We start from the raw sequence: 14058 nt of genomic DNA, 5'->3' as shown, positions 1-14058 counted from the left end.
GTTATTCTTCATAGCCTGTCTATTCAGCAACGTTATTTTGAAATAACAGAGCATGCATCTACACAGCAAGCCTGTTATTTCAAAATAATTGGCTTTTTACTCTGACTTTCGTACCCTCATTTCATTAGGAGTAAAAGAAGTCAAAGGAAGAGGGCTCTTTCTACGATTTCCTGCTATGTAGACAGTGCCAAAAGCCAAATTAAGGTTCTTTGACTTCAGCTACGCAATTAACATAGGCTGAAGTCGCGTATCTTAATTTGACGTTAGCCCACAGTGTAAACGTACCCTGAAAGTTTCTTCTTCAAAGATGGAATTTAAAGGACTAAAGAGTAATGTTCTTTATCAGGAAATTCCATGAAGAACTACCCCTCTTGGTAAACTGCCACCAGCTCCTATTGGTCTCAGTGGGACTTGTTATAGATAAGTAGATGATGGGAGTGATACTGCTATGGATAGCGAAGAGAAGTTATAAGACGACCCAGGACAGGGTCAGAGTGGGGAATTTATTTCTATAGATAAGAAATTTTCCTTACTCTATTCCTAAAAAGGGGGAGCTTGCTTCTCTGGGCTTTGGAAAGTATTTAGTTAAGGTATGTTATGCAAACCATTTAGTTTGCTTCAAAAGCTGTACTCGCTTTGTATTTATATACCTTGTTTTCAAGCCAACTGCTATTGTACGGTGTGATTCCATGCAGATCTCTACAAAAGAAATGAGAATCGCAGAAAAGGGAAAGAAGTTGTGGGCATGCCTCCTCCCCCCCACCACCAGCACCTTATTTCAGTCCAAGGAGGCATACTGAGATGTTCCTTCCCATTAAGATTTACCACATAGGGCTGCAGGTGGTGACTTTAAAGGTGTGTCTAGACTACGTGGCTCCGTCGACGGAGCCATGTAAATTAGTTTACCCAACATAGTCAATGAAGCAGGGATTTAAATAATCCCCGCTTCATTAAAATTAAAATGGCTGCCGTACTGTGCCGACAATCAGCCGATCTGCCACAGCGCGGCAGTCTAGATGCGGATCGGTCGATAAGGGAAGCCTTTGTCAATCGCTCCCTTATGCCTCGTGAAATGAGGTTTACAGGAGTGGTTGACAAAGGCTTCTCTTGTAGATCGATCCATGTCTAAACTGCCGCGCTGTGCTGGATTGACTGATTTTCGGCACAGCGCAGCAGCCATTTTTATTTTAATGAAGCAGGGATTATTTAAATCCCCGCTTCATTGACTATGTCGGGTAAACTACTTTACATGGCTCCGTCGATGGAGCCATGTAGTCTAGACACACCCTAAAAGAGAAGTCTAAAGACTCAGGAGACATGAGTTGACAGGGGTGAAGGTAACACCTATACGCTCTGAAGAATCTTCAGTGAGAGACTCTCCAACATCTCCTCTGACATTCCATTTGATTTAAAGATACTTTTTTAAACCTTATGATAGTTATTAAATACCACCTTGAAGAAATGGCTTATGGCTAGATCCTTGAGATAGTATGAACTCCTGCACTGCAGTCTTTTTGCAAAAGGCCCTGCAAAGTACGTGACTTTATTTTTACTACTGTTAAAATGGTTAACCTATGGGAGCAAAGTGAATGCTTCAAAAGAGTCAGGGTATGTCTACACTAGCCCCCTAGTTCAAACTAGGGAGGCTAATGAGGGCGATCAAAATTGCAAATGAAGCACGGGATTTAAATATCCCGCTCTTCATTAGCATGTTCCCTGGCGGGCGCCATTTTAAAAATTGACTAGCCCAGAATAACTGCCCGCGTCTACACGCGGCGGTGAAATGGGAGTTCGAAGTAAAGCCCTTAATTCGAATTAGCTGTTAAACCTTATTCCGGGACGAATAACAGCTAATTCGAGTTAAGGCTTTATTTCGAACTCCTGTTTCACTGCCACGTGTAGACGCGGGCAGTTATTCTGGGCTAGTCAATTTCCAAAATGGCAACCACTCGGGAACATGCTAATGAAGCGTGGGATATTTAAATCCCGTGCTTCATTTGCAATTTTGGTCACCCTCATTAGCCTCCCTAGTTCAAACTAGGGGGCTAGTGTAGACATACCCTCAATGAAATTGAAATCTGGACTTTTAGTCATGGAGGTTTCATTGTGTCCCCTTCTCTTCTGAGTTGTCTTTTCACAAAAATTCAGGAATGATCACATAAGCAGTCACTTTTAAGTCAACTTTGAAGACTATTAATAAATCTGTGTTGTAGACTCTAGTGTTGTAGATCCAAATATTTGCACCAGACATCTGATTCTTAATTATGGCTATTCAGTCAAAGAGCAGAAGTGTATCACACGTCCTAGACATTTAAACAGAACAGCTCAAAGTTTGAATTTCAGATATGGAAATATTTGCAAAAACTGCTCTTGAATGAGCCAACCACAGACCAAGAATTTATTACAGAAATTATTTGGAAAATTATTTTGAACAGCAAATAACTTTGAAATAATGAAGAAAAAATTGTAAACAGAAAAAGCCACAATAGGCATGTGGCTGATTTATCACTCCACCTCCAGGAGATGCCCCAAGATCTCTGTGCTGACTTGCTGTTTGTGAACAAGCAGACCAAATTGTGAACATTTAAATTCTCATTTTGAAAAATTCCTTAAATGTTTAATGTAGGGTGTTACCTAGACAAAAGTGTAATAGTGCAACTGCTACTTTCAACATTTATTGTTCAAAATGTTTTGCCCCCCCCCCCCCGCAAAAAAAAGTCTGAGAGAAAAGTTAAATTATACTAAAATAGATAAGGAAAATAAATAGGGAACTGAATGACTCAGGAGCTAAGTCAAGGACCTTTTACTTTAGTGATAATAATTCGAGTGCCAGCTGTAGTGCTAGGTGAAATGCATTGAGTGTTCTGAGGCTCTGACCCCCCGGTGGGTAGCAGCTAGCTGTACAAACAATGCACAGTATTCTGGAAGGATTTAGGACAACTGGCAGCTTGTGCTCACTAAAGACATGGGACTGAGGTTGAATGCAGAATAAACCACCCCTTATATATGCAGCGGGTGGTCTTCCCAAGTCAAGGTTAATGTCATTTGTGTAGGGAGTGTGGGAAAGCGTGCATTATTGTTACTGTTGCCACAAACGGCCTGTGAAGAAATCAAGGGATTTCCGTTTCCATAACAACGAGCCACTCAATCTAAATGAAAAAAACTGTATTAAAAAATAGAAACACAAATTCTATACATCATCTTCACAACATATAAAATGGCTTTTGTCCCAACAGAAAACCAGTGAGAAAGAAAACAAGGGAATATGTGTGTGTGTGTGTGTTTGTCTGTGTGTGTGTGTGCGTGCAGCAAATACACATCCTCTGAATGAAATCTTCTAGGGCTTTCTGTTTACCCATAATTAGTTTTCAGGGCAGTGCCAATGGCACTAAGTCCTTGCTACTAATTATCTGCAGTTTTCTGGCTGAGTATTATTACCCCTCTTCAATTATAGCTAGAAGACAAAACACAAGGAGCCAGCAAAAGACTGCATTTTTTTCTCTAAAACTTTGTTTACTCATAGACCCGCCATGAGCATTATTTCTCTGTTTTTAGGACTCAGCTCTGGATTGCTGTTAATGTTTTGTTCTCACTTCCCAGAGGCAGGGAAATGCCAGCTTATCTGGGGAACAGATGAACAGTTAAGCAAGGCCATCCTGGAAATGCTACATATCAATAAGTTATCCACACCTCTCAGGACCAAGCCTCACCACTACATGAAGTTAGTCTATCACCTACGAAACCCACCAGCTACCAGTGACTTTTCAAACAGTGAAGGGACTCTTGTACAGAGTTTCAGGAGCATCCAAGGTAGGTAAATGCCCACTGTTTATTTGTGGTTTACATCATATCTTGAATACCTTTAAATATTATCATGATAAACTAAGTTGTGGGGTGAATATTACTAGTTTGAAAGCTTTTCTTTTTCTCGTTATTATTGACATTGTTTGATTAATCTATTACTTTACAGTTTCAACATCAGCATCAGAAGCTTTATAATGCATGGCATTGATTTGAGAGATCTCTATGCAGTCTCATTGGCAAGAGTTAAATAAAAATGGTTAGGACATCAATTTCTTTTAAGTGACTGATCTGAAGACAAAGCAATTTAGAAATGAGAAGCAACCCTAATTCCCAACCACCTAAACTTAAATCACCACATGAAACTACCTGCACATGTAGACTCATGCAGACTATCATCAAGACAAACCACACCAAAAACTCCTTACTCATACTACTAACAACATTTGACATGTTTAAAAATTAGTTTTTAAAAATCTAATTTACTTCTCATGTTTTATTTTTAGTTTGTTTCCTTTGTGCCTGTCGCACTGCTAGGGCAGTGAAACCAGAATGACCTCTGTATGTATATAATATAACTATTAAGGCTGATAGTTCAGAACTCTGGAGATTTTATGCAAGTGACTTAACACTCTAATTTGAACATTTGCTGCCAACGTGTAATCTTGTTACGTAAAATACCACAAATGTCATGATTACCAGAGATGGTGCATCTACACTGCACTGTAACTCAAAATAAGATGCGCAATTTGAGTTAGGGATGTTAAATTTTGATTAATCAGCTAATCAGGACATCTTTTGTGCTGGATGAGGCTGAATGTAGTGTCTACAGTGGAAGACTAAGGTCCTATCCACACCAGAAGCAGAACTAGGCTTTAAAACTATTTCCTTCTCACAAAACCCCTTCCATTTCTGCTGTTGTATCCTAGAAGTTAGCTAATACTCCAACAACCCATCCCCATAGGTGCTAGAACTAGGGGATGCACCGTAAGCCACACCCCCTGGCTTGAAGTGGTTTCCATCAGGTATAGTTTACACTGTTCAGTTCAATGGTTCTCAGTACCCCAATTATGCAGTTTTGTTACAGGACTTCTGCTCATCCCATCCTGTCCAGAGTTCAGTGCACTGGTGGGGCCTAGAAGGATGCATTTTAAGCAACTCATCTTTTGATTTCCATGCCCAACTGCCAATAAGCTGCCTACTTTTAATATACAATCAGATGAGAAATAAATATTTTCCTCCATCATTCTAAGATGATTTAGTTGATTTATTTAGCACCAAACTCAGCTGTCAGACGTGTGTGCCAGTTGTACCGATCTTGATGGGGCTGGTGTGCACATAGCTGAGTGAGGAATTCAGCTCTAAGGCAGAGCCACCAACACAAAAGGGGCAAAGGGGCAGCTGTTTTATGGCCTAATGATTTAAAAGACCCCAGGGCTCCCACCACTGCCAATACTATAGCAACGGCCGGAGCCTGGGGTCTTTTATATCACAGCCAAAGCTCCACACAGCATACTATGAGGACCCCTGAAGAGGTCCTGCCCCTTCCAGGGGCAAGGAGACGAGTCCCCTCTCACCTTACCAAGGGACACGGCAAGGGTCTCTGCAGCCCTATTTTGTGGAGCCTAAGGCATAGATCCCACAAAATCCAGGTAGTAGACAAAAAGATGATCTTGGATTATATTAAACAAATAAAAAGCATGATATAAAAGAGAGACGAAAAACAATTAGTGAGCAAGAGAGATGCAGGGGGAAAAAGACAGAAGAGTTTGGTGAAACCCACTAGGAACCTTAGATCTTGGATGACATCCAATATACTGTCTTAAATGAAATAAAAATTTGGCATACACTGACATAGTTGGAAATCTCTGTTAAAAATAAATAAAAAGCCAAATCTGAGTTGGCAGCAAAACCAGGCTGCACATCTCCCTCCAGAACAGGTGAAACAGTGAGATAATTAACAAGGTAAGGTTATTACGGCCCTGCCGCATTTCATTAAGAGCCTGTAAACATTTCTGTTCTATCAACTGCATGTCAGGGATGTACAACTCAGCCATTAAAAACAAGCAAACAACCAAATATGCTCAAAGTTGAAACTTCAGCCCTTGCAAACAAATGTATGTCTCCGAACACATCTTTTAATAGACATGTTTAAAAATATTCACAAAGGTAATACTAAAGTTACTAAAAAGCAATACAATATCCTCCAGAAATGTATTGGTTTGAAGGTCATAGTATGTTTCTAAATAAACACAGATTTCTTATTTCAGGTTATGTTTTGCAACAATATTTTTAAAGTTTCACAAGAGAAGGGCCAGATTCAGTGGGACACCCTATTAAGACATTTTAGTGCCTCCACCCAGATTTATGGTGACTTACTATCCTGAGAACAATACAAATCAACCAGAGCTTACGGGGGGGAGGGGGAGCTGACCTCTGGATTTCATAATAGTTTTACTCTGTTCGAGCACGCTTCAATAATTCATTGTTTTTCTAACCTGCACCTATTGAGAATTTCTCGGTACATGCACAGAAAGAGAAATCACATTTTAAAATAATTTAACTGACACAAAATGGCAATGACAAAAATCTTATGATACAACAAAACACAATCCTCTCGCTGCTAAACAAGAAACTCATCTTCCCTCCCTATTCTTTCCCAAAAGCACCTCCTTCAGCCTTCGAATGCGGCAAAATATAAATAGGCCTTTCACAATGCCCTGAGTATAAACAAACTTGGATTCTGTTGAACTATTGGGGAAAGAAACTACCAGGGTTAAGGGGCCTCATCCTCTTCTTCTCCCTCCTTGCCCAGTGAGTCCACTTTCTCCGCTCCACTGAAACTTCTAGCATAACTTCTCTGCATGAGAGATTCCCCTTCAAATTCCTTGTCTACATGTCCCATAAGTGAAATAAAATTGTACATTAATTGTTCTCCTAGATCCAGAGTTTGGCATTCCAGGATGGCTGTGGTTCAATATTTCTTACCTGAAACCTTCCATGAGACTTGAGGAATTAGTTCTTCTCAGGAAGACTCTACACCCAGAATCACTGACAGTAAACGTTACTGTGCATAGCATCTCCATGGTCCAGGGAAATCTCACAGAAAGCGATGCCTTAGATGAGAAAGTGTTGGCATTGGATGAGCTCCCGCCATCTGGTTACGACGTCTTTAACATTTCAGCCATTTTGAATGAGACCATCTCAGATGTCATAGGCTTTCAGCTACGATTCACAGACGACAGTGGCAGCTTGGTTCTCCATGAAGCTCTGACTAAGAGCCTGTACTGTTTGAACAGATGCACCCAGAGTGAGCCTTTACTGGTGGCTTATCGCTTCCTGGTGACTGAGCTGTATGGTGGAAGTAAACAGCAGGCCGCTGGAGAATGTCAACATTGTGCTACAGAGAGACGAAGAAACTTGCCAGAAGATTCCACACTAGAACAGTGCAGCCTTCACCAGCACTTCGTGAACTTTCAGACAATACAACTGAGCCATTGGATTCTGGAGCCTCCTGGCTTCTTCACAAGTTTTTGCAAGTAGCCACCTTTTAAAACCTCTTCAATGATGTAGGAATGTGCAAGAGTTCTAGAAACTGTTGGCTATGGGAAATCCATTTGAAAGATTCATACCAGGTATGTCTAGCAGCACAGTTGCTGGATATACCTGCTATTTTTAGCATTTAGAATAAGAATTGGGGATTAAAATGGAACATTATTTCTCCTTGAGAGAACTGGGTTCAGATTTAGTCTATGTCACAATAATTCAGTAATTTGCTCTCAGCATGGCGCCAAATGTGCAAATATAGATATCTTAATGAACCCACTGTTTAGTATGGGTGTTTTGTCAGTGTTTGGAAACTAAACACTAGAACAGCATGGGTGCCACAGCAGTGAAGTTCTGATATGTCTTTAGTGAAGTATCTAACTAATAGCTGAAACACAATTTCTGAGATATATTGTGGTTAATATATCCACAAAAGCAACACATAGGTTTTGTAGTGGCTGGACATACTGTCTTGTACTGAAGTAAATCTGTTAAAACCTTTATCTAGGCACATGCATTATCCTGCAGTAGCAAAAAGGATCAATAGGGTCGAATACAAATCCTAATAACTTCTCACTCAGAAGTGTATTGGAAGGTAAGAAAAGCAGAAGATGCTCTCAGATTTAAAAAAAAAAATTAACACAGATTACGCTTAATCACTTCAATGTAATCAGACGTCCCATTTTATCTTTCCTTAGTAAAAAGATTGAGCAGGTTCGCTTTGGATAACCCAGCATGTTTAGATGTTCTTAGGTATCTAATCCTAGGCCAAAATATGATAAATGTAACATAGTTTGTCATACCTAACACACACCTGACATATAGTCTTGTGAGGAAAATGTTTCTACTTCTAGGCAGCAGGGGAAGAAGGGGAAAGCACGGAATAGAGGAAAGGAGCATGCGAAGTGAGAGACGTGGGTCTGTACAATGGGAAAAAAATTAACTTTAAGGATGAATGGTACTTGAGCCTTTCTTCTATACTTCCAAACTGTTATTCTCTTGCACTTACAAATGCTATTTAAGCAGGCTATTTCAGTAAGACAATCATGTCCCCCATTTAGCAAATGGGCTAACACCATTGAATCATAGTATTGAAACTTATTTTGTAAAAGCACATTCAGCTGCAGCAGATTCTAAAATAACATGTACTATTTCTTTAAGAGGAGAATGCTTCAATGAAGAATCCAGAGAGCTCTCTGAAGCACATCAAGGTGTAATAAATAAGACAGAAAACTGGACGAGGTAATGCATTAAAAAGGACAATAGATACCCATATATCCTTAATGCTAAAGCCACTGTATGGAAACAAGTTTTTCCTAAAATTAAGAATTGGGCTTATAACATTACAAAGACCAGTCTGTCTGAATAAACATAGCATACCATGTGGAACAGAAGCGTTAACTAGCTCCAGAAATAGCTGAAACCTCCTGCTGGCATTTTCAAAGGGGCCCAAGACAGACAAGTGCTTAACTCCTATTGAAAGTTAATCAAAGTTGAACATCTAACACTCCTTTTAAAAAACCCAGGCTCCAATATATATAATTCAGAAAACACTTGACATGTTTTGAGACAAATATTACAGAGAGCAGGAAAGAACCAGCAATGTAACTTTTTTAAAATAAATAAATAGTGAGAAATATTTCACACACACACAAAACATATCTGGGATAGCCTTAAGTGAAGTGACATTCACAGTAGAAAGGGCACTGATCATAAAAAGTTTGTATTCAAATACCCTCAAAGTTTGGGGTGGCTGAGACCACACTTTGGAATGTGTGGATCTGGGTTTGTTTTCTGGTCCAGTTCTAATTCACACATAGGTGTCAACATCCTGATTTCCTGGGGGAGGGGTGGGTGCTCCATCCCAGGCCATATTCCCATTCCATCACTTTCCCCAAGGTCCCATCCCTGCCTCACCTCTTCCTACCCCTATCCCAAAGGCACTCGGACACCCATACTGGTGTCCCATACATGTTCCCCCCATCCCGCCAACCATCCTCCACCCCCAGTTCAGGGCCACTGTGCTTTCCCTTCCTCCTGTTACCTGCAGGGGAGACAGGTGCCCTATCCTCCCACTATGCCTCCCCCTTTCCGTCCTCCCCGCCCCACTCCCCCGCAGCATGTTCTAACACTGGAAGGAGGAAGCTTGGTCTGGAGTTGCTTCTAACACTCCTCCCAGAATAGGGAAGCAGCTACTGCTAGACACGTACTGGGGTGGAGTGGGAGCTCTGGCTTGCTCGCCTCTCATCCCCAGCACCCAAGGCTGGATGGGAACGGGCAGTTACCTCCACAGTCAGGCTCTCCAAGCAGCCACCAGACTGCCACATTGCAAGGTCCCAGTAGCCAGATCCAGACCCAGTTCCCTTCCACTTCCAGCATTTGGGCCAGTTGTTGCCCAGCTCTGCTCTCATCCCACTTCTTCCCACCCCTTTCTCTTCCTCACCAGTGCCTCCTGTGCATTACCGAACACCTAACTGAGGAAGGCAGGAAGGGCTGGGTGGGAGCAGGAGGAGCCAATCAGCAGGGCTCACTGCCTGTAGGAGGTGCTGAGGGGAGAAAAGGAGCTGAGCATCCCCTTTTTTCCATAGCTGCTTCAGCCACAGAGCACCCACCGAGTCAGCACCTAGAAATTCACAAGTTAAATTTTCATTGTGAAAATTCTCCTCTGCAGCAACACCATTCTGTGGTGCGAGGGTTTTATTAGCGGGGATGAGGAAGAGGAGTTGTCAGGGAAAAGTTCATAACTTTCCTTGCTTCTCCAAATGGTAGTCCTTATTTTTTAGGTAATGTAATTTCTTCCTTCGGTGCTATAACTTTGGTATTGCAAATTTCAATCAAATAGTGTCTTGAGATAACTTCCCCCCAGCTAAAACTAATTTCAGCTTTGTTTGATTTTTTGCTTGTAGTTTCCACTGTGTGCCCCAGAAGCGATCTTCCATTAATGTGATGTACTTATCTCATTCAGAAGAGCTTGTAATTGAAAGGCTGAAGGATCTGCGAACAGAAAGTTGTGCATGTAAACACATGCTTTGATAAAGTGTAGGTCTCTAGCCATCCCTAAAGAATTGCAGTCTTTGTCGCTACAGAACGGGAACTTCGGAGATTCAGGATATTAAAATGTAACTCTATAATCTTTGAGATGCCCTGTTCCACTGTAAAGAGTCAGTTAGATGTGTAGATAGCAGTCTGTTCACAGCAGATAACCAACAAACCAAAGTAGCAAAGAAGGGGTTCAGCAATTACATATAAGCTATAGTTAATTAGTTTAACCAAGGAGATTGTCAAACTCACAATACAACATTGTCACTACATTATATTGAAATTACCTTTTGTGTGGACTACTGTGGCATGCAATTGGAAATAAATATATTTCCTGTCATCTTTATCAGTATTTTTTCCAAACAAAAAGGAGAATCCTCAGCCTTTTTCAACATTACATTTAAAAGCCTCATTATGTACTGGGGAGTGACCATTGTTCCATGAATAATTGAAAGATGCCATGGTATAATACAACAGGATTTACTATAAAGTGTCATTGTTAAAGTATTTCCTTTCCAGAAGGGCCCCTCTGTTGCGTTGTGCTTTGCAACAGCCATCCATACCACTAACCACTCTCATCTGATCCAGGCTCCTCAATTTAGATGGATTAAGCATTTAGTAAGTACCCCATTAATCCCTTTCTGCAATTTACATATACAGATTCATCAGACTATATGGTCTGATACTATATCATTTAACACATTGAGAAATCTTCCTAAGAATGGATTCTATTCCTGGCTAAGTAAATAGTTACTAAATCATTTGGAAACACTGTTTTTCACATAACTGATTTTCACAATTAAATTGTGACATTTCCTAGATGTGCTAATAATGTGTTCTGTGTATCAGACTTTGTTTAGATAAAATACTTCAAGGTGTTAAGCAAAAGGAGTAGAGTTTTTTTGTGGGGATGTCACTTATCTTTGAATTTTCCTGTTCGTTCTAGAGTTCCCTATAATCATTTGTAACTAGTTATACATTCTATTTTTACAAAAACTGGAAAAAAAAACCCAGTAGGACAAGGTGACTGATGTTTTGCATTTATCATAACTGTAGCACCTTCAACTATAGCAAGGTTTTTTGTTGGTTTTTTTAAATTAAAGGTTGCGTTTAGGAAATAAATGTAGCCTGTTTGGTGACTGTGGAAGAAAGCATATGGCATTTCACGGTATGCTGTTTTTCTGACAAAACCTGAGTTACGTCCACACTGCAATCGTGTTCTTCCAAAAGTAAACTGAAAGAACAGAAGGGTTTTCCCAGCATTGGTAATCCTCTTTCTACATGGAAGAAGCCTTTTCTGAAAGAGCTCTTTCTGTAAAAGGCGTGTGTGGATGGAGAAGAGAGAGTTCTTCCGAAAGAAGAGGAAAGAGCACCTGGTGGTCACTCCATCCATAGTAGTCACAGCTAAATGCAAGATAGTGTTCATTCAGTGTGGATGCTATCTTTCGAAAAAGCAGATTGCTTTTTCAATGAGCTTTTGTGTGTGGATGCTCTCTTTTGGAAGAAGTTTTTTCGGAAGATCTCTTCCGAAAAAAGGCTCTTCTGAAAGAAGCCTGCAGTCTAGACATAGCCTCAGATTCCAGAATTCTGAAGAATCTGATTCCAGTCAGACTTTTTTAAAACATTCGACCCCTAAACCAGAAATTAATCTTTTTCAAGAATATAAGGTGATGTCTAAATGAATACAGACATAATAAAATAATTGTATATTTATATGGTGCCGTTCATCTTAATAGAGTCACTAATACAGGTTGAACGTCTCTAGTCTGGCATTCTCTGATTCAGCAACATTCAAGGTCCGGCATGATTTTAGTTAGTCAGATGTCCACTTGTTATGGATGTGCCCAAGTTTCCCATGCTCTCATAAAGTTTGTTTACAGCCACCAGTTCTGGCTCTCAGTGTTCTGTGCTGTTATTTACCTCTAATTTACTCCTAAATGTCTTCTAGGAACCCAGTAAGGAGTAAAAATGTTGGTTATGCTGCTAGACAAATTGACCTCCTGCGGTTCAGCAAATTTTCTTGTTCAGCACTGGTCAGGTCCTGAGGGTGCCATACTAGAGACAGGTTCAATCTGTAGTTTACAAACTGTGGGTCCATCTTTAAAACACTTAAGCACACAAGTAATTTTATTTATGTGCAATATCATTGAAATCAATTGACCAAACAATAAATATAGAAAAGACAAAAAGACCCCCTCCCTTTCTTAGATACTGTAAGAAAATTAAAACAAAAATGAAAACTCATTCACATGGACCTATAAATAAAATGCATGCCTAGCTATACAACTTTTGGCAATCCAATATATTACTGCAGATTAAAACTCCTTTATTCTGCACAAATAAACAAATCTGAATGGTTAGACTGATAAGAGAGATATGATTTACAATAACAACATTCAAATAAAATATTGGGGTAAAGACAATTTATTATATATTAAACTTTAAAAATACAATTTACTATAATTACATCAGTTGAATACATAGGTGTATTCAACTTAAAAAATAAAAGCTACTGATGATTGGAATAGAAGTTAAATTTCAAAATCCAAATACATACTTCTTTTCAGATGACAGATATAATTTAACACAAAATTAATTTGATGTATGGTGGATATAAACAGTATAGTAAATGTGAAATATGACTAAGGTTTTATGTTAATATTTTAGGAGACTCTTATTTGATTATTGTCCTGAATTGATAGAATAATCTAACATCAACCTCTATTTTTTGCTACTGGATAAAGAGATTCTTCTCTTTAAACTGCTGATAGTGACATCAATATAACGAAAACATACACATATCTTAAAATAACTATATGGCTTTAATGTTTCTAACCACTCTGTTTAATTCTGCAAATTTGTATCTACTTTTTGGGAACACGATGGAAAAGAAAAAAAACACAGGATAAATTCTTTAGCATTGCATGACTGTCTTACAAAGGCAGATTTCTAAGGGGCCAAGGGAAAGATGTATATTGACTGATAGCTGAAGCAGGTGTTTATAAAATCTCATTTGATTAGGCCTGTTCTGAGCAGGGTTATATGGCAATGTTAAAAACTGTCAGTTGCAGCCAGAAGCCCATTTACATTAAGATTCTCAGTATGGTTAACACAGAGAGGCTGAACCAATGTTAGCAAATGGAAAATTGTATCCACTGTAAATGGTTCCTACCTGCAGATCTAAATTTTACGGTAAAGATGACCGGCAAATAGAAATTTCTGTGTACATTAATCTGCATGCATAAATCCCAATCCAGTGACCAAACTGAACAAGACATATTTTTGAACAAATATGCCGATTCCTGACAAAATATAACCAAGTTACCAATAAACTTTTCCTTTTAATTAGAGAAACACTAAAATCAATGCAAACTATAATTTTCTTAAAATACTTTATTCCCCTTTCACTGAACCATCTCTTTCTGCAATTTCTTCCTCTCTGAGTGGTATACTGCAAAATCTTCTCACATGGCAGGATCTGTAGAGCTTCTTGTGCCTAGATGAGTTTAGGGAACCTTTAATGGCCCTTCACATGGTTAGCCCTGATTTTACTAGGAAATCCACACAGAGAGAAAGGTCTGCTCAGCTAAACTCCTTGCTGGCTGTAGAGGGACAATGAAATGGCCCTTCAATAAATCCTAAATGCTTGTTCTCACCTTAGTTGTAAATGTC

The 14058-nt window shown here is 39.5% G+C and overlaps 1 protein-coding gene across 1 annotated transcript in view; it reads left to right on the top strand.

Annotated features, from left to right (window-relative positions):
• The window catches only part of LOC102446275 (uncharacterized), a 48173-nt gene extending 40488 nt beyond the window's left edge, over nucleotides 1-7685 (top strand). Inside the window, exons 2-3 of the mRNA XM_006117827.5 lie at nucleotides 3601-3810; nucleotides 6743-7685. Of these exons, the coding sequence (XP_006117889.3) occupies nucleotides 3601-3810; nucleotides 6743-7344 (812 nt within the window). The 3' untranslated portion in view covers nucleotides 7345-7685. The remainder of the gene's footprint in view (nucleotides 1-3600; nucleotides 3811-6742) is intronic.
• Nucleotides 7686-14058: the final 6373 nt, after the last annotated feature.

The sequence above is a fragment of the Pelodiscus sinensis genome, chromosome 6, assembly GCF_052426305.1.
Source record: "Pelodiscus sinensis isolate ZL-2025 chromosome 6, ASM5242630v1, whole genome shotgun sequence".
Classification (NCBI taxonomy): Eukaryota; Metazoa; Chordata; order Testudines; family Trionychidae; genus Pelodiscus; species Pelodiscus sinensis.
This window is presented reverse-complemented; position numbering and strand designations above follow the sequence as displayed.